Source organism: Cuculus canorus, chromosome 26 (assembly GCF_017976375.1).
Source record: "Cuculus canorus isolate bCucCan1 chromosome 26, bCucCan1.pri, whole genome shotgun sequence".
Taxonomy (NCBI): domain Eukaryota; kingdom Metazoa; phylum Chordata; class Aves; order Cuculiformes; family Cuculidae; genus Cuculus; species Cuculus canorus.
In genome coordinates, this window is record NC_071426.1 from 1,771,297 (window position 1) to 1,799,228 (window position 27,932).

Here is a 27,932-nt window from a genome sequence, read left to right on the forward strand (position 1 = left end):
GGGCGGACCCCGCTCGGTGCCCGCAGCCGCCGTGGCGGTCGGTCCGTCCCCGTTCCGGGGCGGGGCGGCGCCGCTGCCGGTCTGTGTGCCGCGGGCCGCAGGCAGCGCCCGGCGCGGGGCCATGGCCGGGGCGCGGGGACGAGTCCTCCTCCTCCTCCTCCTCCTCTTCCTCCTCCTGCCGCCGCTGGACGGGCAGCCGGACCGCCACGGTGAGCCGCGGGACCGGGACCCGCATCCCTCCCTGCCCCAACACCGGCACCGGTTCCGGTCCTTCCCTGCTCTGACACCGGTACCAGTTCCTTTCCTCTCCTCTCCCTCTTTGCTCTGACACCGGTACCGGTTCCCTTCCCTCCCTCCCTGCTCCAACACGGATACCAGTTCCCTCCCTCCATCCCTGCTCCAACACCAGTACCGGTTCCCCCCCCCCGCCACCGGATCCCATGCTTCCTTCCCTCCCCCACTCCCTCTCTTCCTTCCCCAACACTGATACCAGTTCCCTTCCCTCCCTCCCTGCTCTGACACCAGTACCGGTTCCCTTTCCTTCCTCCCTCTGCCCCTACACCGGATCCCTTCCCTCCTTCCCTCCTTCCCTCCTTCCCTCCTTCCCTCCTTCCCTCCTTCCCTCCTTCCCTCCTTCCCTCCTTCCCTCCTTCCCTCCTTCCCTCCTTCCCTCCTTCCCTCTCCCAACACCAGTACCGGTTCCCTGCCCCTTCCTCCCTGCTCCACCACCAGTACTGGTTCCTGTCCCTCCCTGCTCTGACACTGGTACCAGTTTCCCATCCCTCCGTCCCCGTCCCTCCCTGCTCTGACACCAGGATCGCTGCCTGTCGTATCCGTGGGGTCAGACCCCCTCCCCAGGTCAGCTCACTGGGGTGGCCGTTAACCTTGTTCCCCCTTGCTCCCTCCTTTTCTCCGTTGCCCCCCATTCCAGTGCTGGCAGGTGGGCTTTCAACCCCTGTTCCTCGTGTGCATAGGGCTCTGGGCTGGGGCATCTCCCTGGTGGGGTGTGGGGGTCCCAGGTCCTCCGGGAGGAGGATGCTGGAGGTGCCCCTGCTGCCCAGGACCCTCACTGCCAACACGGCTCTGATCAGCGCTGCGTGCGGCTGGAGGGGCCGAGGGGACAGCAGAGCCTTTGTCTCACACTGTAATGCCATCTCGGGTCCCTTTACACCTGCCCGAGTTTGCCAGCGTCCTGGAATGCTATTGCTTCGCTCTCCGGACGCTCTTCCAGGCTTTAACTAGGCAGGTGGCAGGTCACGGACAAGAAACCCTGGAAAATGAAGCGCAGGAAGTACAAGGAGCTGTTGGAGCGAGTCCAGAGGAGGCCACAGAGATGATCTGAGGGATGGAGCACCTCCTGTACGAGGACAGGCAGGGACGTGGTTTAGTAGTGGCATTGGCAGTGTTGGGTTTAAGACTGGACTCGATGATCTTAAAGGTCTTTTCTAGCTTGACTGATTCCGTGTGATGCTGTGCTGTCCTTATGGGCTGTTCATGCATTGGAACAGGTCTGTTTATGGGCTTTTATGATGCTGGTTCTGATGTGAGGTGGACACGATAGGCTGAAATGTCTCCTGTGCTGTTGTTTGCCTCCTCTGGAAGGAATATATGCGCTGCATTAAACTGTGTTTATTATTAATGCATAGGTTTATAGTCAGGGCTTCCTAATTGAGGAGTCTTCCCTGACTCTAATGTCGATATCTGGGGCTGCGAAATGGTGTGGTTGTGGTGGGTACTTCTCCCTGAGGGCTTCCATGCTGCGAGTCTTCTGCCTCTCACTTGGTGCGGTGTTCTCGGTGCCTGCGAGCAGTGGGCGAGGCGAAAGCCGAGCTTTGCCGGGTGGCTGTCGGGTTGTGGTGGAGGTGGCAGGGTGCTGGAGACTGTGAGGTGTAAAACAATGCAGCAGAGTCTTCACAGCAGGAATTCCAGGGGGATTTATCTTCTTGAAGCAGAGAGAAGTGTGGGGTTGCTCTGTTTCTCCTTGTAGGGAGGTTGGAGGGGATGTTGTGACAGAGCCAGAGAAGAGGTGCAGTGGTCCTTTTAGTGGAACAAGAGTAGCTGTTGTCTTGCTGTGGATAGATTGGTGTGGCGTTAGGAAGGGCAGAGGGAATGGTAAGTGTCTAGACAGGAAACTCCGACAGCGTAGGTCGGGTTCTCAGCAAGAGGGAGGTAAAAACATTCTAGGAAATATTGCTGTAGCAGAGCTCAGTGTCCTCACTGACTTCCAACGCCCCAGTAAGAGGCTAAGAGGAATTACATTAATCGTTCCTTCCAGCTTTAATGCTAAAGAAATATTCCAGGTGAGGAGTAAATCAAGTAGGTGGACCTGCTTCTCTTGCTGTGGTAGCTGATCATTGCTTCCCACCTTCTGAAACAGCCCTGTGGCACAAGGAGACCCCCTTGGTCCAGAGATTTAGAGGATAAGGACAAGCACCCTGTGGAGGAACAGCCAGCCTGATGTTCTGGTGCTTTGGGGTTGGAGCACGCCGAGGCATCTTTGTCCTTTGAGGTGCAGGAGGAGCTGGAGCTGCTGGTCTCACAGGGAACGTTCCTGCCTTTGTTAGCTCAGTGTTTTGGATAAATCTCTCGCAATTTGGAAGTGGACTCGGGTAATATTTATGTGGTGAAAATGAAGGAGATTTTTGCTTCAAAGAGTAAATCTCCCTTCCAGCTCTGTGTGGAAAAGCCAACTGCACCCAAATGGGCCGTTCCTGGTATGGAACCAATAGGAGAAGTAATTGATGTTCCACGTTGCTCTGGAAGGATGTCAGTCAGCCAGTTCACAGCAGCTTCCCCTCCAACAGATGCTGCTTGGCAAACTCCTTTATGATTCCGGTAAGGGGATGCAGAGGATGTATATTGTGTTTGCAGCCGAGACCCCTGCGGTCAGATTGGATTTGGGCTCCTTAAGGAAGGGGTTAGCGATCCCAGGAATGTGGACACATGGGGGAAAGATGTGGCAGCAAGAAGTGGCTTTGAAAGGACCAGGGCAAAGTGTTCTTCTGGGGTGGAAATAACTGTCCGTGCAGCTACAAAGAGTTCAGGAGCGTGTCGGCAGGAAGGGGTTGAGTGTTGGACTCGGTGAAATGGCACGTGGGTCAGCCACGCTGTCCTTTGTGGAAGAAAGGTTAACCCATGGAGACACTCAAACACCAAAGCCCGTGGACTGTGGTACTCATGAGGCCCCGCTGGACTGTGGTGTTGTGTTCCGGATCCTTTTTCAGGATAGGTGCAGTCTGCCTGGAGAGTGGAGCCCAACACGAATGGTCAGAAAGCTGGGAAAGGAGTTCCACAGGGAAATATTGTCTATGGGTTGTGGAAGGAGAGGAGGAGGGAGTGACAGCAGACAGAGGGGGAGTGAACTGTCTGCCTTCCTGGGGATTAGAGCTACAGCTGAAAATGCAGAGAGGGAAATCCTTTGGGCATCAGGGATGCTGGCTGGAGTTGTTTGCGTGGAGCCAATCCTGCCTCGGGACCTGACCTGGCTGCCTAAAGCTTTCGGCACCACTTTGGGTGCGCAGTGTGCTGCCTGTGTCGAGTGACTGGTGCCGCTGACCTCCTCTGGTAATTGTAATCGATTGTAGCAATGGTTAATTTAATGAGTTTGTGTATCTCGTGCTTTAGTGACTTGCATCTTCTGACTGAGCTGCTAGAAGGGTAAAACTCACTGCTGCTGAGTGAGGGTTTGACATGGCTTTGGTCGGAGTGAAATGGCTCAAAGTTGCCAGGGGAAATCCCAAGGGAGCATTCACAATGCCTGCCTTCTGTTTGGTGCTGAGTTTTCTCCTGGGTCCATAGGAGACTTTCTACTCTTCCTCAGGGATTCGGTAAATTGAGGGAGGTGGACACACGCAGGTGGTCGTAGTGAGTGTCCTTTCTCAGTCTCCCTGCTGGGAAGCTGCAAAAAACCCCCGAGTGCCATCAGAGGGGTTTTAATGTGTTGTGGTTGTACAGAATGACCCTATCCAGTATCGTTTGTGATGCTGACAGCAGTGCGAATGCAGGAGGAGTGGTTGGAGCAGAACTGGAGCCCCGCAGCCCTCGCTGGCACTCCCAGCTCACAACTGGGCACTGTGGGGCTGCAGGGACTGGTTTGAGCCTTGTCTCTGCAAATCCAACCCTCCTTTTCTTCCTCCTCCGTATGGGACCATGGCTTTTTGCGTGTTCCTTCTTGGTGTCTGCCTTCAGCCTGAGCTGGTCACATCCTGATGAGCTTGGTTTTGTGAAATGAGTTCATTTGGTGGTGTAATAGGCTATAAACTTCCCCGTTTCTTTTGTATTTTTTGCTTCCATGGAAGAGCAGACCTTTGACCTCACTTTAGTCAGCTCGGGAAGGAGCTGTGGTAAAGGAAGGGGGATAATTGGGGTGAACTGTTTGGTGTGGGTGGATGTAGCTGCGTCCTGTGCTCCTATCGCTGAGCCAGCGATCCGCAGGCGTGCCAAGGTCTATGGCGATGGGAGATGCAGCTTGGCTTCTGCTGAATATGGATCCTACCTGTGGGGAGCCAGTGCCCTAACAGAGCACCTCTGCCTCTGGAGAACTGCAGCGGCTGCAGCACATCCTGATGGTTTCCAAGCTCCTGCACGCTATGGGTGCACGGGATTCCTCCTGTGGATTTGGGGTGGGGAGGGGAAGCTGATTCACACCGTCCTAGTTGCCTCCGATGCTTAAGGTAATTAAAGGCAGTCTCTAATGAGAGAAGATAAATATAGTGTGTGCAGTTGTGTTTTTTTCTCCTTGGAAATACAATCTCCGTACACCCAAGGATGACTGATGAGAAGCGCGTTCTCCGTGGTGATGGGTGGCACAGCTTGGGCCCTGGCAGCAGCAGGAGCACCCAAGGACAAGAAATCCTGGAAGTCACTGGAAAATACATAGTTTACTCCTATGCTTGAGATCTGCGCTTAAGATATTGCAGCGAAGTTTCCCAAAGCGGATAGAGAAAAAGCTATAAAACCCAGTGAATCTTAGGAAAGCTGAATGTAAATATCCTCAAACCTGTGGAAAACTGCTGAGAATCTGGGTTTGGGTTTTGCTGTTGCTTCTGCCTTTCTGTAATTGCTATGAATTAAACCTGCTTTTCTTTGTACTGAACGTATGGATGAATCTTCATGGATCGTAACCATCTTGACTGGAGGGCAGCATCCTCATGGCTGGAGCAGCGTATCTGGCAATGCCTGCAGTGCATGCTGGAGCCCAGTCCTGACTGCTCTGATAGCTGCAGACTGCCCCGTCCTTGCTAGAACGCTGTCTGGTGCTTCCTAGGTCAGACTGGGTGTGTTTTTCTTCCCGATCTGTGTGTCCATCATTGGAAGGAGCATGGGGTGGGGATTGGTGGCCAGTGCGTTACTGGGTTAAGGACACATCCCAGAGTTTGTGTGTCTCGGTAGGAAGACGTCGTGTTACCCAGGCAGAAGGAGAATTTAGGGATGGGATCTTCTCTTGTGTGTTCTGTTTTCTGCTTTGTTGAACTCGTCTCTTCCATTGGATTTTTAACAAGTCTGGTGCCCTCTTTGAGAGTTGCCAAGTAGGAAGTGCTTTAAGCAGGACAAACACGCCCTCCTTTGCACCCACAGTGAAGGGAAGAACAAGACTGTACCTGAAATCGTCTGCCCCACTGGTGGTGAAGGGAGGGCAGGAGATCAGAGAGCAAAGGGAGAACTGTCAGAATTGAAATCGTACTCCTTTAGCTCCGTTCCTCTAACGGGAAGCCTCACGGAGCTGTGCTCTTCCCAGAAATCCCTCCCAGTTGTGCTAACTCCATGTGATGATTCACTTCATCTCCTGCTTCCAAGCTGTTTTTTGCGAGGCAGGCTACTTTCCGAGCACTGCAGGGATGGACCGTGCCCTGCCGCTTCCTTAGCATCTGCCCTAAGAGAGCCTCCAAAGCTCTGTCCCAGTGTCCCAGTGCCACATCCCCACGGACAGAAGCACTTCTGGGTGACAGCAGGGAAGCAACAAGTGCAGAGCAGTGACGTGCGAGAGCTTGGGACTGGATACAAGCAAAGCATGTGGTTGGAAGTGCCAGACGGAGAGATTTGCTGGAGTGTGCACTGCTGGTGGTTTGTTCTGGGGAAGGAAGCAGCCCTGCCCGCCCCTATTTTTGGGCTGGGGAGGTGTTGGCATTGTGCTTTCTGTCGCCTGTGGACATAAGGGCTGCTTTTGGGAAGTTTATCTTTGCTTTTTTTATACGTTTGTTCCAACAATCTCTGTTATTAATAAACTGCTGCAGTGGTAGGTGTGTGCTGTGTGATTTCTGGAGAAACAGCACAGCTCTGCGTGCGAGGTCCAACACAAAAGCCTGAGACCGACTCTATAGCTTGGGAGCCGAGAGGAGAGGAGAGACAAGGCTCAGCTCGATCGCTTCACTGAGTGTGAGTGTACGCGTGTTCAAATAGAAATGTTTTATTACCCTTGGTTGGAAAAATGTTGCTATGCAAGAGTTTTTGGAGGATCTCAGAAACCAAACACCCCGTTGCGACCCCTACCTGTGGGGCGCTTGTGTCTGGAGATAAACGGTGGCAAGGAGAACCGTTCCCTTCCCCCTGCCGGGAAGCTCGGGCTCCTCTGATGAGCTCACCGATTCCATTGCCATGAGCCATTAAAACTGCTGCTCTTGCTCCTGCCTGTGATCCCAGGCGACCAACCTCCCGCTTCCCTGAGGAGCAGCTCCCGGGGCAGGCACGGGCAGCGTCTGTTGATGGGAAAAGTGATTTACAGCTGCAATTTATTATTGGTTACACAGCTGATATAGAACAGTTGCTTCCAAAAACTGATGTCTTAGAAAGAGAATTTGATCCAGAGGCTTTGTTTGGTCCCGAGGATCTGCCTGATGTCACATGTGCAAATCAATTTATGAAGAGTTTGCAAAAGGCCACTTGTGTACGTTTGTTTTGCCTCAGTTGTTTTTGTCAGATCCTTAAGAGCTCTCTAAGAACAGGATGAGCAGCCCTGGCCCTGTGTCAGGAGCCCAGAGGGAGGGCGTAGTGCTGAGCTGGGCTTTGGGCTGTCGTCCTGCTGGGAAGTTCAGAAGCTGCTGGAGCCCCGGGGAGCTGATGCAGAGGGACTGCGTGGTTGAGCTGGAGCTGTTCTGCAGCACAGGACAGCCAGATAGGTGCTATCTCTCTGTGCTGACCTGCTTCGTTAGATGCTCCGATTCCAGTGATGGATGCTGGTGGTGTATGGGATGGGTGCTAACCCAGGTGTGCTGTGCTCTGAGATTTGCTCTGTGCTCTCCCAGGCCTTTGGCTTTCTTGGTTTGGGTTACAGCTCTCAGTGCCTTGGCAGTAGGGTGCTGTGTTTGTAGAAGCAGAGATTGCCAGTATGCGATAAGGAACACCGCCAGCCTCATGGGAGAAGGACCTGCCCCAGATCGCATTGAGCAGCCCTGTTTTGGCATCTCCAGCTCTGGAGAACTGAGCTGGAATCACAGTCTGCCTTTTCCGACTGATGGGGCTTTTTCTGAAATAGCAATATCTTCCTTGTGCCCAATCCTTCTGATTGCTTTGCTGCTTTAACCGGTGTTTCTGTTCTGCTTTCTAGGTTTCCAGCAGGTTTCTCTGTTGTCTTCCTACGAAGTTGTAATCCCGCAGAGATTGGGAAGAGATCGGCGAGATGCTTCCAACGTCACCCCAGTGCAGGTACTGGGCAGTCTTACGAATGCCTTCAGTTTAGTACACGCTTCCTAAGGAGGTCCACCCCAAACTGGCTTAGACAACTCACACTTCAGAGTGGGTCTGGATTAGACCAACCATAATCAGTCACAAATCTTACAGACCCTGGCGGAATTCAGCATTAACACAGAAGCCTTGCAGGTTGTTGCAGCTGCTGACCAGTGCTCCTGCCTTGCTCTTTGTTGTAGTGAGTAGGCGACTCAGCGTGTCCCATTACTATTGGGGTCTGCTGTGCGTAGCACTTGGCTAACACGAGGCTGTGGAGGTGCCCGTTTGCTGTGGGTGTTCGTTAATAAACCTGCATTGTCCTCTTCCACCTGTAACTGAGGGTTTTTCTGCGGAAGTCTTAAACCAAGGAATAAGAAACCACAAAGCTATTTTGAAATAGCTTCCTTCACATGATTTTTCCCCAGTTAGACGGGAAGGGGTGCCAGGCTCCGGAGGTAGAGGCGATTATAGAATGGGTTTGGGGCACACCTACACGGGGTTATTCCTGGTCTGGTACAACAAGCAAGGTTTAAGAAAGGAAGCTGATGAGCTCAGTATCCAGCAGGTTCAGTGGGTGGCCATGCCGTCGTTCCATCCGCTGGGTATCAGGGAGACAGCGCAAATCCCCATGGCTGCAGTCGGCTCCTCGCTGTGAAGCCTCGTGGGCTTGGCGAGGAGCACAGGAACAGTTGCTCCCCTGCCCGGCGTTGTGGTACCAGTGGGAAGCGTGCTGGGAGAGGACTCCCCATCGCCCCTGGAGCTGATTCACATTTTGTTGGTACCTACTCTGCCTCCAGCAGGGTCGTTGCTGTGTCTCAAGGTGCTCAGAGTGCTCCCAAGCTATGGAAGGTGACAATAGGGGTTGGAATGCTGCAGTTGTAGAAGCAGCGGAGCTCGCAGGCTGTTTTCTGCCAAACCGTTGTTGATTTCAAACAATGTTTTATTCATTAACGGGAGTAAAATGCGTTTTTTTGTGTCTTCAGGACAAGGTGTCATATGCTGTTCAGATAGAGGGGAAGGAACACACCATTCACCTAGAAAAGAACAAGTAAGCGATGAATTTCTTTAGATTAAATCCCATTTATTGTGTCAATATAACGAGCTGGGATTGCATGCAAGTCGTGATTTGGGAGGTCCTTTCTGAGAGACGCAGTAACCTGCTGGCTCGGCGAAGCCTGCAGAGAATGAGGGCGAAAGGGGATTGAATCGCAGCCTTGGCCGTCGTCCCAAATTGTGGTGACCTCGGCCACCCCAGGGATCGCCTGCCCGTGGAGGAAGCGGTTTGCTCGGAGGGACCTGGGTAATCGCTGGGATGGCTCTCTCTGTTCACAGCTAAAAATAAACAAACCCAACTCTATTTCAAGTAAATATTCTCACTTTCTTCTGGGGTTTGTTTATTGCTTCAGGGCTTTTTTTCCTGTCTCAGTAGCACGGGAATACTGGTAAATGAGGAAGCTGACTGTATATCCAAGGTCCTGATAGCCATAAACAGAGACAATATAGATGTTGTCTGTCCCCAGTTCAGTTTTTAAAGGGCTACTTGCAGCGCCAGCAAGTTTCCATTTATCCCTGCCCTCATAACAGACCAAAGAGACAGAGCTATTTAGATCTGCCAGCCCCGGGGGATCTCCAGCTGCCGCTCGCCCAGCTCTGACCCACAGAAACATGGGAATCCAGCTGTGCCGCGCAAGCGATTCACCAGTGTGGGTCAGTGATCTTGATCGTGGGAGCTTTTCCCAGTGCATTTCCTCCCAAAACTGGGAATGAGAAGAGCAGCAGGCTGAGCGCAGTGATTTTGATTTATTCTCATTCTGGATGAAAGCCAGCTTTTAGCGCACCTTAATGGCTTTTGATGCTTGTTTTACTGTCCGGAGGAGGTGGTAGATTTGATTTCATTAATGGTTTTGTTGTTCTGCTCTGCTGGGTTTTGTTGTGGAAATGCACAATTTTGTTGTTAATTTAGGTATTTTTTTCCTGTTGAACGTTTCCTTATTTAATTGCAGTTACGTACTGGAGGTGCTTTTGGTTAGGGTCATCACACTGCCCTCTCACAGTTGTTTCATGACTTCTTCTTGTATTCCTTCTCCGTACAGAGAACTGCTGCCCAAAGATTTCACAGTTTACACCTACACTAAGGAGGGGAAGTTGCAATCGGAACATCCAGATGTCCAGGTGGGATTTATTTCTCTTTGTGCTCTTACTGAAGGTGGCATGAACACTGAGAATGAAGGAGCCGTGGATGACAAAGTGACAGTTGTGTTTTTCACTGGACCACTTTCCAATCCCTGCCGCACTCTTCCCGGGGAGGAGCCTTGGTTTTGGATGAAGCTCTAGCCTGGAGCTTGAAACCAACCCGTACTTTCTTACATGGAGGCAGTATCTGTGTAGTTATAAGCTGCTCTCTCCAAAAGAAGTGCTCTTCGCTGTCAGAAATGTTGCTGCCAGAGAGCGGTGCTGCTCTCATCATACAGCGCAGGGCTGGTGTCGCTGCTGGACACAGGCTGGGCTTCCCGCGAGGATCGGAACACCTGGAGCAGGACCAGGGTATCCCAGTGTTTGAATCTATGGCTTTGCTCTTACACACAGTGCTGTTCCAGATGGGTCAGAATGAGTGCTCAGCTGCTGACCTGTCTTCTCAGTTGTGCAAGGTTAGGGATGCTGAGTATTTCTGAGGGCTGACAGGCTATCCGTTAGTCCAGAAACTGGGAATACTGGAAGGGATTGACAAGATCTCGTCCAGAGGGCCTTTGAGAGGGATGTCTCTATAGCACTGGAGTTTTTCCACTTAAAAGCAGAGGCAGCCTGCTCTCTCTGTATGAACCGCCTGGCAGATTGCCTTTGAAAATGCAATTTGCTTCTTAGAGCAAGAGTAAAAAGCAGCTCTTGTGATACAAAAAGCAGGAGAGTATTTCTAATGGTTTCAGTTCTTATGTATCAGTGTTGTTCCTTTGAAAGGGAAGCATTAATCATATATGATTCATAGGATCGTGATTTTGAAGGTAGAGTTAACCGGGTATTCACACGCTATCTGAAAGCGAGGGGCTACGAGGAAAAATGATTTTTCTGCACGAGGTCGTGAACGTTAGAGTGGCCTGGAAGAACAAGGATGTGCCTTCAGTGCTCTCTGCATTGCTGAGACAACAGACTCCTATAAAAATGTTAAAAAATGCACCTGCTGGGTTAAACAGGGTGTTTCCCGTGCTGCCACCTTGCCTGGTTCCCAAATGCGCGTGTGCAGAATGGAAGTGTTCTTCTTTGCCGGGGCTGCTGAGGGATGCGCTGTGCGGCTGAGAGGTTCCGCAGCCCAGAGGAGGTGTTGGCCTCCCCTTGTGGAGAGAGGCTGCGCACAGGCCAGACATCCTGCAGGGCTGTTCTCTGGGTGATGGAATGGTCTTTTGGCCCAGATCGGCAGGGAGGGGCCGGCTTCAAAATATTTGAGGCGGGATGGAGGAGCAGGATTGCTTTCAGTCAAGTTAACGCTTTTGAGCCCCACTTGCCTGATGTTGGTAATGTGTGAGCAGCGCCAGCTCAGGATCCGTCTGCAGGCAGGTTGAGCGGGTGGGATTGTAATCTGAAATGTATAACGAACCGCTGGCCCCGTCAAGTCATGTTTTCCAGGACAGGGAGGCAGGGATCCAGCTGCGGTGCTGTGCTCCCGGCATCTTGGTTAGCTTTGTGTATGTAAGTTCTAAGGCAGGGGAGGAGATTTTCAGATGTACTTTAATGAATCATAGAAGTCTTAAACCCCATCCAGTTCCACCCTGGGACACCTCCCGCTGGATCAGGGGCTCCAAACCCCATCCAACCTGGCCTGGAACCCCTCCAGGGATGGGGCAGCCACCACTGCTCTGGGCAACCTGGGCCAGGGCCTCCCCACCCTCACAGCAAAACATTTCTGCCTAACATCTCTCCTCAATCTCTCCTCCTGCAGCTGAAAACCGTTCCCTTCATCCTATCCCTGCCCTCCCTGATCCAGAGCCCCTCCCCAGCTTTCCTGCAGCCCCTTTCAGCGCTGGAAGCTGCTCTAAAGTCTCCCTGGAGCCTTCTCTTCTCCAGGCTGAACAACCCCAGGTCTTTCAGTCTCTCCTCATACGGGAGATGCTCCAGCCCTTGGATCACCTCCGTGGCCTCCTCTGGCTTCGCTCTAACAGCTGTTCAAAGCTATCGACTGTAGATAGAGTGATGTGGTAAATTCAGCTTGCAGCACCTTCTGTTCTCAAGGTGTAACCACTGCTGGTCGGGGGCAGGTGCAGCGATGACGCGCCCGGAGATCACCCCGACGGGCAGATACACATGGAACACGTGTGTAACGTGCCGTTGTTTTCCCTGTAGGATCACTGCCATTACCAGGGATATGTGGAGGGCACTCTGGACTCCGCGGTCGCTGTCAGCACTTGCTCGGGGCTCAGGTACCTCAGCATCTCTCACATCCCTGTTTTCACACGCATCACGTAGTGCACTGAGCCCGGAACAAAGCCTGGGCTCTATTTGTAGCTGCTGCTCAGCCAGATGGGGATCATCGACCGAGGCCAGGCCTCAGGCAGCCTTCCTGGGGTGTCCTTTATTCCCACAGTTAACAGATATTTGTTAAAAGACAGAGTTAAATAAGCTGTTTAATGTCATTTGTTATCAGAGCACAGTCAGTTGTTCTCTGGCACAATTTGCACAGATAGTGACCACAAAGAACCGTACGCGGTGCAGACATGGCAGCTGGACAAAACTGGCCCTGACAATTCAGATCCCATGGAAGTGTTTTCTGCTTTGAGCTAATTCTTTAGGTTTTGGGACACTGATTTTTTTGCAGTGTCTGACACTGGAATGGCAAAGGTGCGTTTGAACTAAAAAATCTCTGCTGAGGGCTTGTGATTTCATTTCTGAGGCATCAACAGAAATGTTTGATTTGCTGTGTTTGGGAAGGACCTGTCCAGGGAAAAGCTGCTTCCAGCCCCAGAAGGAGGCACAAGGCTTTCCAAGGACTCAGAGAGAGCCGTGCATTTAGTTATCAAAGAACAACTGTTCCTTTGTGTTACTGTACAAATCTGGGTACCTTGATGCAAGAATTTCTCACGCACACTGTATTTTAGGGGTTTGGTGACAATAGGGAATGTCACCTATGGTATCGAGCCCATGGATTCCTCTTCTGACTCCAAACACATCTTGTATCGATTGGATAACGTGAAGAAAGAGCCCGTGACGTGTGGGGTAACCACTGGAGACCACGAAAGGGAACACACAGAGGAAGATCACCATCCCAGCATGACTCAGCTGCTGCGCGTGAGTGCTCCTCTCTGTTCCACCGTCTCCTGTGGTGGTGGGGGTTGTGTGTGTTCAGTTAAGGATGTGGAAGCAGCTTATCAGATTTCCCAGGGCTTAGCACATACCGAAAGATTTCTGATTCTGAAGCTTTCTGCCCCACTGGAGAACTCGGTCGCTTCAACAAAGCAGCTCTAATTTCCCTCTGCTGCCGCCCATAGCAGCGAGAGGCGAGTGGAAGGTTCGATTATGTGTGGACAGAGCTTTTGGGGGCGTTTCAGGGCAGGAACATTGCCTCATTAACAAAGGATTGCCGCAGAAGCCAGCAGAATACCATGTTATGTGTTCCATTCTCCTAACCATTGGGATAAGTTTGATGTGACGATCCCTCTTGTCACACTGGCTGCGAGGAGCAAGGCTGAAGGAAAAGCAGGAGAATGAAAACCATGTTTCACTCCAGGGTTCCTGGTGTTTGGGTGTCAGCATCTTCCTGTCCGTTTCTAAAGTTGTGTGCTGTCTTTCCAAAGAAACTGATGTGAAAAGTAAAAAGTCCCTTGCTTTGGAAACACAGGAAATCTTTGTGCAGTTAAATTTTAGCGTAGAACACTTAGAGAACTTGTTACTGCATTGAATTGCATCTCTTGAGGTTGGCCTGGTTCCCTCCTGGCACAGCATACGTTGGGTGGGTCTCAGATCAAGTTATATCGAGTGAAGTATGACGGCGTCAGCATTCTTTTCGTTTACACTTGAATTAGTAGAACCAAAGTTGTCTAAACCTTCTTTCCGCAGAGAAAGAGAGCGGTCCTCCATCAAACGAGATACGTGGAGCTGTTCATAGTCGTGGATAAAGAAAAGGTGGGGACTGTGCGTGGCTTTTCCTGAAAAGCCCTCAGCCTTTGTTCTTCCCAAAGGGGTTGTTGAAAGACACTGGTGCGTTAGCTGAGGTTATGCAAATATGGGAACCTAAACCCAAATAAGTGTATTCTCTGCAGGAAAAGAGAAAACTCTAAAGCATGGAGGGTTTTTGTCAGCAAGGGATCTAATAATGTAAGGAAAACCCATGGCAAAACGTGCCTTTGCTGTTTCCTCTGGAATACTGAGCTGTCGGGCAATAGCAGTGAAGGTGCTGCTGTCTTGATCAGCATCTTCTTGACAGGAGATTTGAAGCCAGGCAGAAATACATTTTGTTTTACTGGTCTTAAAATGCTTTGTTCCTTTTTTCTATCTCTTCTCTTGGTGACTGAGTTTCTTTGTCTTGCAGTTTGAAGATTTTGGGAAGAGTGAAACAGAAGTAAGAGAGCACATGGTGCAGCTGGCAAACTTCCTTGACAGTGTGAGTTACAGCTCTGTGGGCGCCGGGGGAACGATGCTGTGTGCAGCTCCCTTTGCTTTTGTAAACTTCCACCTCACAGTCTGTTCTGTTACTGCTTTGGTGAGAATGGAACAAAGCCAGGAGCTAAACCGTTCCCTCAGCTGTGGTGCTGAGTCTGACAGGACTCAGAGTCACACCTGAGTGTGCCAAAGGAGTGCTGGAGGAGCAGGGGCTGCAAAGCCATGGCAGTGGTTATTGACAGTGAATGCATTGCTGTGAAAGCTTTTCCACCTCTTAAATTCATCTGCAGTCATGCAGCTTGGGAATTAATGCAGGGAGCTCTTCCAACCTGCACTACACGCAGTGAGGGACAGGAGAGATTGCTGCAATTATTGCAGTTCTTGTGTATGTGTAAAGGTTTGAGCAAAAGCAACTCCAGCCTGACTTTTTCGGGTGATGCTGTTTGTCAGGATTGAGACCCCTTCCTATTTCTGTCTCGGATTTTCTTATACTATGGCCAGTGGGGCATTTAAGTGTTGATCCTTTAGCTGATGAAAGTCTAAATCGTGAGGAAAACACAGTCTAGTGATTTGGATTGTGACTTCTGAAAAAAGAACAAACCCAAACAGAAGAAGTAGGTTGTTGCCATAAGGTGCATAATGCCAGACTGCTTGTTATTAGCTGAAGGTCTTCAGTAATATTTCTCTTTCTTTTTGCTTCCCCAGATGTATGTCATGTTGAACATCCGCATCGTGCTGGTTGGCCTGGAGATTTGGAAGTATGAAAACATCATCAGCACAGATGGAGGTGCAGGGGATGTGCTGGCAAACTTTGTCCAGTGGCGAGAGAAGAACCTCGTGTTGCGTCGGAGGCACGACAGTGCCCAGTTTGTGCTGTGAGTTGCATTTCCCTTCTTCTGACTCCTAAGAAGCTTTATTCTATTCCTGTCTGCTCAGCCGTGCCGTGGGATCAAAAGTGGCCGCTATGTTTCAATAGAGAATCCTGTGCTAACTGCTGTGGTTTAAGTACGTTCCAAGTCAGCTTAAGCATTTTTAAGAAGGTTTCTGTGGTCCTTGAGTTCAGTGTCCCCTCTGACAGGTTTATTTGACTTTTTTCTTGTCCCACGTGTCCTGCAGTGATCTATGTTGTGCTGCATAAAGCTGCCACTCAGATAATCCTTTCTCAGGCTGTACACTGGTTGCACTCATGACCTTTTTCCACGTGAAAATGAGCACAGACCTGGTGCAGAGTGTTGCCTTCCAGTGGTGAGCATGTTGTTTCTGCAGCTGGTGTCCAGGAGGTGGCTAAATGCTGTGAGCTTTCACACGGGACGTCTATTTGTCCGTCCCTACAGCCTTAAACCAGCACAGAGCTTCCTGAGCTGTCGCCTCTGCCCCGTTCCAGGACGTTGGCCCCTGTGCACTTCCCGCTCCCGCAGATAGCGCAGCCCATAGGAAGTCACTGCCCAAAGAGCGAGAAAGGGCAGAGGTGCGAGCACTGCTTCCCACAGGGCAGTGGCCCAGCCTGCTCCCCTTCCCACAGGAGCTGGAAGCCTTGATTCCTCCGAGGTGAAGCAGCACCATTCAGCTGGGGAGGGAGAAAGGCCTGAAAAAAATACTTGGTTTTAATATTCCTTTCTGTGTAGTAAGGTGTGGTGTTTTGTGCTGTGGCTCTTAAGCTTTAAGAACTGTGTAGAAGCAAAATAAAACAGTAGTGACAAGGAAGTCAACAAGGAAAGAACTCTGTGAAGCTTGGCGAGAGTAGAAAGGCAGCTCGCGGCCAATTAAAACAAATGATTATTAGGGTGGGACGTTTTGCTCTTCATATTTAGAGGGAACCCGTGGAGGAAGAGAACTTTCTCTGCAAACTCTTGTCTTAATTTAGAAGAATAAAAGACCCATGAACAGAAAGATGAAGCTGAACTGGTACATTCACACTCGCGGTCAGAAGCAGCGCCTCTGGCAATGCCCCTGTGTTGGTGCTGGAGCTGGAAACACCGTGTTTTGTGCCCCTGGAGCAGAAGCAGTGCATTGTGCAGAGGGGCTGTGCTGCTGTGTGGCTGTGCAGTTGGGCTGAACACCTGCCTTTTTCTCCCCGTGCAGGAAGAAGGGGTTCGGTGGCACCGCTGGAATGGCCTATGTGGGAACAGTGTGCTCCAAGAGCCACGCGGGAGGCATTAATGTGGTGAGATACCATTAGTGATACTGTGACTGTTAGCAAGATAAGGGCTTTGCGTTCCTGAAGCGCACGATCTTTAGTAACGAAGCTGAAGCGGCTTAGTGAGGGCCTCCACGTGGTCCCCAACTGTTTCTTGCACTCCTGCCATGTCTGGATTCCAGCTTTTCTGTAAGCGTCTGCATCCTCTACTCCGCCTTCCCTCTCCTCAGCCTGCAGCACTCCCCAAAAAAGGGATGGGATTTCTCCGCTCTCGTTCTAAGCACCTCTGCCCTAGAAGTGTGTGGGACCTCTGGGTATTATTACCAAGCAAATGCTGTGCACTTGATTGGAAAGTCAGCACACTTGGCGTGAGAATCCCTTTAATGGAGGGGCAGAATGGCAGAAGTGTCTCTTCTGCACCTGAGTGAACGCTGTCATCCTCAGTGCGAGCTGTCCGCTGATTTTCTTCTGCTTCATTCTTGTGCAGTTTGGACGGATCAGCATACAGATGTTCGCATCCATTATGGCTCACGAGCTGGGACATAACCTGGGGATGAACCATGACGATGAGCGCGTCTGTTACTGCGGAGCAAGCAGTTGCATTATGAACTCTGGAGCATCGTAAGTAGCTGGCAAAAGGAAAACCGTTTTCTGAGCATTAGAACTCCCCACCCATGCACTGAGTTGTTACAGGTTGCTTTCATCTTCAAAGTGCTCTCGCAAAGAGTTGTGTTGTGCCTGCAGCTCACCGGGAAGCAAATGTTATCCTTTTTCTGCAAACTGAGGGAATGCTTGTGGGTTGGCTCAGTGTAACAATACACTCATGTTCTCTTTTGCAGGGGATCGAGGAACTTCAGCAGCTGCAGCGCAGAGGACTTTGAGAATCTGACTCTGAACAAAGGTGGGAGCTGCTTGCTCAACGTTCCCAGGCCTGATGAAACCTACAGCATCCCGTACTGTGGGAACAAGTTGGTGGATGCTGGGGAGGAATGTGACTGTGGTTCTCCAAAGGTGAGCAGTTGTGTGTTTTAGAGGTGCTGCCAGGGCAGCCATGGGTGCCCCTCGCTGGATGTGGCAGAGGGGGCAATTCGCTGATGTTCACAGTATTTCTGTTCTCAGGAATGTGAAAGCGATCCTTGCTGCGAGCCGGGTACCTGCAGACTCCGATCCGGCGCTGCATGTGCTTATGGTGACTGCTGTAAAAACTGCCAGGTGAGAAGCTCAGACGCAGTATTCAGACGTATTCTTCAGTGATTGAGAAAGGAGAGCATTGGCCTGGGCAGTGTGTCTGGGAAAGGGAACGGTTGTGTGTGTGCATCACACCCAGTGAGGGCTTCAGATCCAACCCCGTTTTTGGGGCCTGTTCTGGGTTGGGTGCAGCGTTCAGCTCGACTGTGAGGTTTCTGTTTTGTGATGCAGTTTCCCATTTCTCTCTCCCTTTAGTTCCTTCCTCGAGGAACTGAGTGCCGGGCGAGTAACAACGAGTGCGACCTTCCAGAGTACTGCAACGGCACCTTCCAGTTCTGCCAGCCGGACTTCACCGTGCAGAACGGCCACCCGTGCCACAACGAGGAGGCTTACTGCTACAACGGCGTGTGCCAGTACTACGACGCGCAGTGCCAGGCCATCTTCGGCTCCAGTAAGGAAGAGCACAGCCTTACCGTTTTTCCAGGAAATGTAGCTAAAAGAATACACTAAATTTGTTTAAATTAAAAATATATTGACCTGTTTTCCTCTAGCAAGGACCAGCTGGCTTTGGTAAAGGATTTGAAATGGTGTTGTATATGGCTGAGCCTTCGCACGTTCTTCCTTTGTTACGTTTAACGCTGTGCTGGTGGCACGAGCAGCGTTTTTCTCTCACTGCTCATTCCTGTTACCGCGGGTGTGCGGGACTGTGAAGGAGCCATGAAGAAACACCAGATGGTATAATTGGCTCTGTGTTAAGTGACTATTCTTGTCTCTCTCCTTTTAAAATTGGAACCTTGTAGTGCTGGTGTTTCACCTCTTTATTGTTTTGATCCAGTTCTTAAGCTCTCTGTGCATGGAAGATCCTGAGTGATTGCTCTGGGCGGTGTGTGGTGTTCCTGTCCCTGTCTAATGCGGTTCCTCTCTCTGGGGATGGGTTTTTGTTTGCAGAGGCCAAAGCTGCCCCCAACATTTGCTTTGCTGAAGTGAATTCCAAGGGTGACAGATTTGGCAACTGTGGTTTCCATGGCCATGACTACAAGAAATGTTCCAGCTGGTGAGTTGAGCCCAGCGCATCGGGAAGCTCCTGCATTTATCATTTAGAATCCTGATTTGGGTGTTGTAGTGTTGGTTTGGGGTGATTTAGAGGGTGCGCTGTGGAGAGCTGTGCTATCCCATAATCTAACCTTATCGACGCACGTGCATCGTTCTGAAACCACAGTCAGGGGGATGAGAAAAGCTGTATTTTACCCTAATTTCTGAGCTGTTAGTAGTACTTCAACCCCCACACTTAAGCAGCTGTGAGTTTTGCTGACTTTTGCATTAGATCGTGTGGTTTTAGGCCTCACACATAATGGTTAAAATGAGTTTGGATGCTCAGGCAATTCTTCTGTAGCTGGATATGAAGCTTTCCGGCTCGTGCCACAGTTTGCGAGCAATGTTCTATGGCCCCAGGGGATGCGTCGCACGTTCCATCGTGGGACTAATGGCAGGGAGAGTGCGTTTCACATCTCCTGGCACTGACTTCTTATCTGAAGGGGTTCACGTACAGAAAAACAAGCAAATCATCGTGTTTTCTGTAATGTAAAGATCCCAAAAGCTCACAGAAAAAAGGGATAAATCCATGCTCTCACAGCACTGAAGTGAGGCCCGGCTCCGTTTTATTTGGCGAGTCGCCTCAATGTTATTTTTCCACTAGAAAGAAGAGATGATCTCAAACGCATGACAGACATTTTGTCAGCATAAATTCAAGTGTCATCACAGAATCTCTGTGTTGGTGTTGTAGGAATGCCATGTGTGGGAAGCTGCAGTGTGAAAATGTGAAAACTATGCCTGTGTTTGGAATCAAGCCTGCGATTATCCAGACTCCCATTAACCGCACCACGTGCTGGGGCGTGGATTTCCAGCTGGGCTCTGACGTCCCGGACCCAGGGATGGTGAACGAAGGCACCAAATGTGGTAATGGAAAGGTAACGAACAATTAAAAGGTGATTTCTTTAATAATTCAGGGGTTCACGTGAATAAAGCTTTCAGCTTTCTTCGTTTCATGAATATTTATGGCCATTAATTTTTTCAGTGCCTGTAATTAATGCAGAGCCGCGTGAGTTTGTTGGTTCCCCCCATGGCCTGGTAGCACAGTGCCTACACAGAAAACCTGCAACAAGCCTTTCGTCTACAGATGAAGCCAAGGAAATAGTGTTTGAGAGCCAGAATCTTTGCTCTGTCGATAAGCAGGACAAGCTAGGCACACACAAGTGCCCTTAAGACAACTTTCATTTAAAATCCAGCTAAATTAAAAAGCCTAGAAGCTTAACTCCAGCCAGGAATGTGCATTCCACACATCCTTACTGCACAATTTAATTGGTGTGCCTTTACATTCGGGCTGGAGACAAAAGACTGGCAGTGACAGCTCAGCCCCCACACTGAGAGGCCTTTTGTAGCACAGATGGGTTTCTGTGGGGTTGGTTTGATGGAGTGTGAGACAGGCTTTGTGGTCCAGCAGCACGAGGGGCGCGGGGCTGTGCGCTGGGGGGCAGCTGGGCAGGCGGGAGGACGAGGCAGGGGTTGGTCAGTAAATGCCGTCTGCCTTCACTCGTACATCTTCTCGACTCCCCCAGATCTGCAGACACTACCAGTGCGTGAGCGTCTCTGTGCTGAACTACGACTGCGACGTGGAGAAGCAGTGTCACGGGCACGGGGTGAGTGGAGCAGCAGCTTCCTCTCCTGCTGACAGCCCGCTCACAGGGTGAGGGGGGACAGTTTTCAGCTGAAAGAGGGCACATTGAGATGAGATCGTAGGAAGAAACGTTTTCCTGTGAGGGTGGGGAGGCCCTGGCCCAGGGTGCCCAGAGCAGTGGTGGCTGCCCCATCCCTGGAGGGGTTCCAGGCCAGGTTGGATGGGGCTCGGAGCCCCTGATCCAGTGGGAGGTGTCCCTGCCCATGGCAGAGGGTGGGACTGGATGGGCTTTGAGGTCCCTTCCAACCCAAACCACTCTGTGATTCTGTGATAATCACAATGCTGAATACAGTGATTAATAACTCAGTGAGGATCTTGAGGACAGGTGTTGCTACAAAAAGCTGCTTTTGGTAATGTTAGTGGCAAAAGTGCCTTTAATAGTTGGCAGAAATGGGGCTAAAATCATGTTTGTTGGGCAAGTTTTAAAATGGTGGATAGTAACTTAATTTTTGAGTTTTGTTTAGCTGCAAAACTCTCTATAAAATGTCTCTGGGCAAGAGAGACCGTAACAGCACAAAAAAAACTTGTGACAGAAGCTCTTCAGATGATACTGTTTTGCCAGGGAAGAAGAATTCCCAATTCCAATATTTCTGATGTAATTTGAAACTCTGCATCTCACAAAAAAAAGAGCAAGCCATGGTCTTTAAGCCATTAGGATGGGCTGATCCTTGGAAGCTCACCCTGAGCAGAGCTGTGCTGCCTCAGTCATGTGAGAGCTCGGGACGCCTCGCCAAGGGCTGTTGAGAATTGACGTGGGAGTTGCTGGTTAACGTTCTCCAGGCTGAGTGATGCGGGAGGGACGGGATAGGCGGTCATGGACGCTGCATGCGGCTTTCAAATATATGGAAACTTAGGTTACTAAATATTTAGATGAGTCTCATTGTGGTTTTTTGTGTTGTTGGAATCCAGGTGTGCAACAACAACCGGAACTGTCACTGTGACCCAGGCTGGGCCCCTCCGTACTGCAGCACCAAGGGCTACGGCGGCAGCGTGGACAGTGGACCTCCGTATGCCGGCAAGTAGCCGTCGGGCACCTCCTGAGCCGTGGGCCGGCTGTGTCGAGGGCGTGCGGGGCTGCAGGCAGTGCCTCTTGGCTCAGAAGCAGCCAGCTGCTACGTGCAGACAATTCGAGCGAAGAATTTGGGTTCCAGGAGTTGCGCTTCTCTCTTGGGATGCTGAGGGACCTGTAGGGAAACCAGGCTGCTTTGATTGCCTTCAGGTGATTTCTGCCACCCGGCACCAAGATCCTCTTGGACTTCTCTCTATTCAGGCTGGGAACTGAAACCCTTTCCATCTTAGATCCAAGCAAAACATGACATTTGGCTGAGGATGTGGGTTCAGATCCACGCATGTGAACCTGCATCTCCATAAGGATGTGCTGCTCCTGGCGGTGGTGGCAGGGACGAGGAGTTGCCCTGTTCTGGCAGGGAGCCACACGTGCTAACTCTGGCCTAGGTGGGCTAGGGCAAGGCGTGGTGCCAGGTCCCTATTTCATGAATGCCTATTGTTGGGGTGCAGGCAGCGTGCTTCGTTTGGTGGTAAATAAATACAAATGTGGTCCCTGCCCCGAACAGCTTACGGTGTAGGAGAAATGTGTATGAAAAAGGAACAGGGAGACACGGAGGCTTTGGTATTGTGTTGCTTGCAGATTTTGTGGAGGGGAAAAATGGGTTGGTAAGGGAATTTTCTAGGCGTTTTCATGTAGTTTTTCCCCCAGACTGGAGAATCACAGCAGAACTTGGACAGATACCTCAAAGCATCAGGAAAAAGAAGGGAAAGGCTTTACTTGTACAGCCTGTAGTGGAGAAATTCGCTGCGTGTGAAGATGTAGAGGTTTCTAAGAACCTGAGTTCTTTGCCTACAGCAAACGGTGGTAGCAGGAGAGGAAGATTTAGGATCAGACCAAGGGGCAGAAGCTCTGTTTTCCTCTCTTTGAGTTGAGCTCGTAAGATCAGTAACACAGGTGGAAGAGAAATTAAGTATTGATCCAGTAATTCAGTGTGCTGCTGTAGCCCAGGGCATCGTGGCACATACGTTTCTGTCTCTGACCAGGAAGGATAATCAGAAAAGAACATCTTTGGGCATCTACATTGCAGCCTTCTTGGATTCTTTCATTTTTTCTTCTATGAAATAGAATAGATCCTGCCACGTATTCACTGCTATGATGAGTCTGATGCCGGTAACGCCATCTAATGCTTCTTTTCTTCTCCCTCCCCACCAAAGACACCTCGCTGAGAGATGGGCTGCTGGTGTTTTTCTTCCTGGTCCTCCCACTCCTTGTAGCTGCTGCTCTGGCCTTTGCCAAAAGAGACAGGCTGAGGCGAAGCTGCAGGAGGTTCATGTCGCGCTGCCACTCGTAAGTACATTCTCTCGTTCGCCTTCTCCTCTGCCTTTCTGAAGCAGTCTACAGGCATTTGTTCACCCAAGCCAATGCCGAAGTGCGGAGGCGTTTTCCAGTCCCATGATGTCAAGCAAAGGCCCCTGCATCAAATGCCACTTGCCCCAAGCAACGACAGAGGAGATAAATTCATCTGAAACTGAGAAAGGAAAGAAACCGCTGTGTTTGCTGTCATGCATTGGTGATGGGCTTTTTGGTTTTGGGTCCCATCTTCGGTATAAAGTGGCAAAATGAAGCTGTCACAGAACAGAAGGGTTGTGGTGTTTGTTAGGCGTGAGGCAGATGTTATCTTCCTGACATGTGATATGTGCTGAGATTCTATTAATCTATCCAGCGGGTTCGGAGTGTGGGGATTCATGGCCTTGCATGGTCCTTGCTGCCGTGATATTCACACACAGCCCATGTCCATTGGATTTCAGGTCGCCGCCTCCTAGGACAGAAGCCGAACCGCGAGACTACCCCCACAGAGGCCTTTCACACGGCGTGCCGTACGCTCCCAGGGCCGTTCCCATGGTAGGAAGGATCACTTCCTGTTACTTTATTCGCTATCTCTTATTCTAAAATAGCAGATGAAGGCAGTTTATAGAATTTTTGTCCTAATAAACACCTCGAGGTTACTTTATTTTTTCATTTCTTCAAGTTGGATTTTCTAAGGGGAAAGAGACAGAGAGAGGAATTGTTTCCTAAGGGGTGTGGGTGAGGAACTGCTCAGTTTCCCACCATTTAACTTAACCACCATTTAACTTTTTACGGGCTGTGCTTTGCTTGGCAAGTGGTTCACCTGCTTTGCTGCCCCCTCTCCCTTTCACCCGAGCAGGGAGCAATCCCTGCCAGCTCCCCCGCTTGCTCCTTTGACAACAAGTTCTCTCTCTGAATGCTGGAAGTAGCCAAAGCACAGTTGCAGAACAAACCAAATGCTTGTCCTGACCAGCCTTTCTGCTATTTTTCCCCAAAATATAGTACTTTTCAGAGTGCTTTTGCTTCTTCCTACTGAGTTTCTCAGAAGTAAAAAGCGACTCTGACCTTTCCGTGTTTGTTTGCAAGCGGTCTTAAATGTCGCTTACCTTATGAAGCAAATCTTTTCATTCCCTCCGTGCAGGTTTGTGAGTGTCCTTGTTATGTTTTCTTCGTAGGACATGGTACCAAATACCTTTCCCGTTCCATCTTACCCAGTTAACCAACACCCTCAGCAGCGTTACCACCAGTCTTACTACACGCCCCCGCCGTACCAGGTGCCGCAGCCCCAGAAGCTGCCCGCAAGGTTGGTGATACAGAAACCATCAGTACCTTCGTCTCTGTAAGCATTAGGGTGTTTCATCCCCTGTTATAGCCAAGCAGGCCTGAGCTTTCGGTGAAAGAAGTTTCTCCTTCACGTTAAGCTAAGGTGCTGTTACCTATCGCGTTCCCCTTACTGTCACGGCTGCATTTTGATTACTGGGTCTGGGGCCAGATTAGCCCCACGTGCAGGTGAATAAAACGCTTAAAATGTGCAGTTAAAAAGGAAATTAGTCAAAAAAACTATCCTTCCACCGATTGGTGAGCATTTACGCTAAGAACAGGATCATTTCTTAGCAACTTATAGCAGAAAGTTTCCCTTCATTTTTCATTTCACTTTTTAATTGTGTTTCTAAGCTGTAATGCCGTAAGAAAAGCGGATCCAGAAAGGACGAGGTAGCGAGTGGAAGTGCTTTGAAATAGCTTCTGGTGGTGGAAACTCATGGGGGGCCTTTATATTGAGAAAAACGCTGTGTAACAAACGGGTTCCCTGGGGATTTCAAGCAGTGGGAAGCAGAGCCTGACCGTGGCGAGTTCAAATTGGAGCTGAGGGAGCGAGGAGTGGCCGTGGCGCTGTGCTGGGTGAAAGGAGCAGGATTGGGTGCTGTCGGTGGGGCTGATGACAGCTCGTCTGTCCTCTCGCAGGCCGCCGCCGCCGCAGCAGAAGTGCGCACCTCAGGGACCTCCTCCAGCCCAGCAGAAGTGTTTACCTCAGGGACAGTATTTCCCTTCTCGACCGGCACCTCTGCCTCCCAAATAGCTTTGGGCTGCGCTGGGGCCTCCACGTGAGCTGACCTGTTCACCGAGACACAGCTGGAACTGCAGTTTTCCTTCTGGCATTGAGTGGCCCATGGCAATCCCGGGAAGCGCCTGGGAGAAGGCCAATGAGATATGGAAGTGAGGAATGTAGAACTTCAAACTAAATACCTCTACCAAAGCTACAGAACTGAAATATCCGACCCGGCCTCGGGTCTGTCCGAGCACTGTGGCTTTGGGAACAGCAGCCGAGCTGCCAGCTGGAAGCGGAGCAGCCCGTGGTTAAATCATCCTTCAAGTACAGCCCTTAGGGAGTGGCTTTTGGTTTCCCTATTTCTGCGCTCAGCCCCGATAATGAAATTGTCTGATTTGTGTTCGTCTTTCAAGAATTGGAGTCACCCGTCCTGTCTTCCGAACAAGGGAATCTGGCCAAGGAATTTAAAGTTATTCCGCATGGACTGGAAAACGTTATCTATCCACTTCCGCACTGATGGCACAAGCGAAATAAGGTATCAATGTACTTTTTCAGAGGAAGATCAATATATTGTAAACATGTTTATGCATGTATATATGTTTATTGACGTGTAATAATGCACTTAAATTCCTCCTTCCATGCTGACTGACACTAAGCTGTGCTGTGTGAGCACTACGTTTAATGGTTTTAAATCAGTAATTGTGAATTGCTAAATGAGAACCCTGTACTAATTTCCACTAATATCATGAATGGGCAGCGAAGACAAAGGTACGAAGAGATGTGGTTATGTTTTGGTTTTAAAAACGGGTTGCTCTTAGGTTTTTTAACTTGGGTCTGCAGCCTGAGCGGCAGTCCCTGCAGAACACTGGGAAGCTCTGCCTGGAGCACCTCAGCTTCTCCGCGCACTTTAGACAGGACAAACGCAGCCCTCTTGCCTGACCCTCAGACCTTTTTAGTGTCAGTCAGGATGCTCAAACAGGCAAACTCGCCTTGGATTGGACTGCTGGCCTCTTCTACACCACTGGCTAAATGAGGTTTTCAAGCTCTGGAAAGGGGTGTTCAGCATTTGGGGTGCTGGCCAAGGAGATTGAGATCTGTTAATCCCGATACTGTTGTGCCGAGGGTAGAATCAGGATGCTGGTGGTCACGATATTAGGTTGGTGCAAAAATAATTGCTGTTTTTACCCTAAAGCAGTCTGTCTTGCCTTAGAATTAGATTTATTAATCGAAATAGGAACCCTTAGAATCTACGCATTTTTGCCAACAAGGAACAAGTCTGTTTATTCCCTTTAGCACAGAATTCTGGAGTCCTGGAGCCAATGGATTATTGAAAGGCATCTTGAGCTGCTGCTTGGTTGTGGAAAACTTTGTCTTGCAGTAAGCTGTTGAGATGCTTGAAAATGTGGTAATCATTGGGGAGAGGTCTGTGGAGGAGGCAGAGTGAGGGAGAGTTTCGTAGCACAGTTCACGCAGCTCCTGCAGAGTTATTTGTGAGTCTTGCAGTCAGGTGCTGTCATGGAGAAGAACTGTTCTTCGAGACTGACCAATGTTGGACGTAAACATTGCTGTTCTTGGTGCGTTCTGTCAGTCTCCTGTCAGTCCTTCTCTGCTGGTTGAGCCATATGTTCACCATGGCCAAGCGCATGGGTGGTGTTGGGGTATTGTTGGCAGCTTGAGCTGCTTTGCTTCCCCTTTTGAACTCCTACAACAAAATCACTTCAATTTGGTTTTTTCCTGTCTTCAGTTGGACAGCAGAATATAAAAAAGAATAAACAGTGAAACCAAAACCATGAACAGTGGTACAATTCTGTGCTTTAGAATGGTGAAATGGATTCCTTAGGGATTTCAGGCAATGGAAAGCAGAGCCTGACCGTGGTGAGTTTGAAACAAAGCTGAGGTAGCTTTTGTTAACCCAAAATACACATCATAGTTCGCAATGACAAAACCAACAGTTATTTTTGCACCACCCTAGCAGAAACCTGTTGCACAAACTTGCTAGAAGTGAAATAAGATCTGACAAGAGTGCTTGGCTTTTTCACTCTGCTCTCGCCAGCGACTACAGACGCACCCTGTAAAATCCCCCCCATAATATTGCCAAAACCCAAATTTTTCTCTGTAAATACATCTCCAAATATCTCTATCTATAGTGTTTGCATCTGCAGTAATAGAATACTTGAACTCCTGTGGTTTCCCTCAAACGTAGAGCTCTAACACTATTGCAATACGACAGCGTTGCCTAGAACCTCACCGGCTGTTGTTTGTGGGGTCTCCTGTCTGCTCCACGATAATCACTTCCCAGTTGTCGTGTTCTCCTCGGTTTGGGCTGGCGGTGAGGACCGGGAGCAGATTCCGGAGCCAGCGCCGCTCCCGTTTGCAGGGTGGGGATGAGGAGAGAAGCCAGGCAGTGAACTCATCGAGGGAGAGTGTACTCGATTGTGTTTGAAGCTGTATGTGTGAACTAAAACTATGCTGAAAACGGTGCCTTTTAATAGATACGAGTTTTTATACTTCCAGCACGTTCGTTCGCAATAGCGGCGGGGTGGCGTGGGGCGGCGGGGACGCAGATATCGAGAGCGATCCTATGGAAAGGAGACAGCTAGCTTGTGCCTGCAGTACTGGAGATGACTACTGACTTTCTTTTTAAATGTACACTAATGCCCGTCCTGCAGCGGGGCCGGAGAAAGCCGTGTCCGTCTCTGTGTCCGGTGCGTTTCGGCCTCGACACGCGTCGCTTAGTCCCATGGGGCTGCCCAAGGGCTGTGACCGGTCCCTTGACCCCTCTGTACGAGACACCTGAGCAATAAAGATGCTGGTTTTGTACAAAACGCACTCCTACACCTCTGCTTTGGGGTGGGCAGGGATGGGTTTGAAACCAGTATCATAGTATAGTTTGGGTTGGAAGGGACCTTAAAGATCATCCAGTTCCAACCCCCTGCCATGGGCAGGGACATCCCACTAAAGCAGACTGCCCGAGGCCCATCCAACCTGGGTACCAGCTGGGCAGGGATGGTACTGGTGCCCAGTGCTGTTGCTGGGCAGGGAGGGGTTCGGTACTGGTGCATGAGGCTGTTACCAGTCCAGGCAGCACAGGAATGGGTTTGGTACTGGTTCAGGAAGCCCTCACCAGTCCAGGCAGCACAGGGATAGGTTCAGTACTGGTGCACAGAGCCGTTACTGGTACCAGCTAGGCGGGGATGGGTCCGGTACTGGTACGTGGAGCCGT

The 27,932-nt window shown here is 50.4% G+C and overlaps 1 protein-coding gene across 1 annotated transcript; it reads left to right on the forward strand.

Moving 5' to 3' along the window:
- On the forward strand, window positions 1–27,531 carry ADAM9 (ADAM metallopeptidase domain 9). Its single transcript, XM_054088969.1, has 22 exons — window positions 1–209; window positions 7,544–7,641; window positions 8,646–8,710; window positions 9,756–9,834; window positions 11,995–12,071; window positions 12,747–12,936; window positions 13,705–13,770; window positions 14,177–14,248; window positions 14,953–15,122; window positions 16,330–16,411; window positions 16,872–17,005; window positions 17,224–17,395; window positions 17,504–17,596; window positions 17,828–18,023; window positions 18,521–18,626; window positions 19,356–19,539; window positions 20,188–20,268; window positions 21,216–21,321; window positions 22,530–22,662; window positions 23,124–23,217; window positions 23,838–23,965; window positions 24,625–27,531. Exons 1-22 carry the CDS (start codon window positions 122–124, stop codon window positions 24,737–24,739), a joined length of 2,529 nt encoding a protein of 842 aa, XP_053944944.1. The 5' UTR covers window positions 1–121; the 3' UTR covers window positions 24,740–27,531.
- Window positions 27,532–27,932: the final 401 nt, after the last annotated feature.

Bases quoted from the DNA above. Each gene is read 5' to 3' on its own strand.
- ADAM9 (XM_054088969.1), top strand. From the start codon at position 122: ATGGCCGGGGCGCGGGGACGAGTCCTCCTCCTCCTCCTCCTCCTCTTC. The intron at 12,072-12,746 runs GTACCTCAGCAT...ACTGTATTTTAG, and splicing joins AGCACTTGCTCGGGGCTCAG to GGGTTTGGTGACAATAGGGA. The intron at 22,663-23,123 runs GTAAGTACATTC...ATTGGATTTCAG, and splicing joins TTCATGTCGCGCTGCCACTC to GTCGCCGCCTCCTAGGACAG.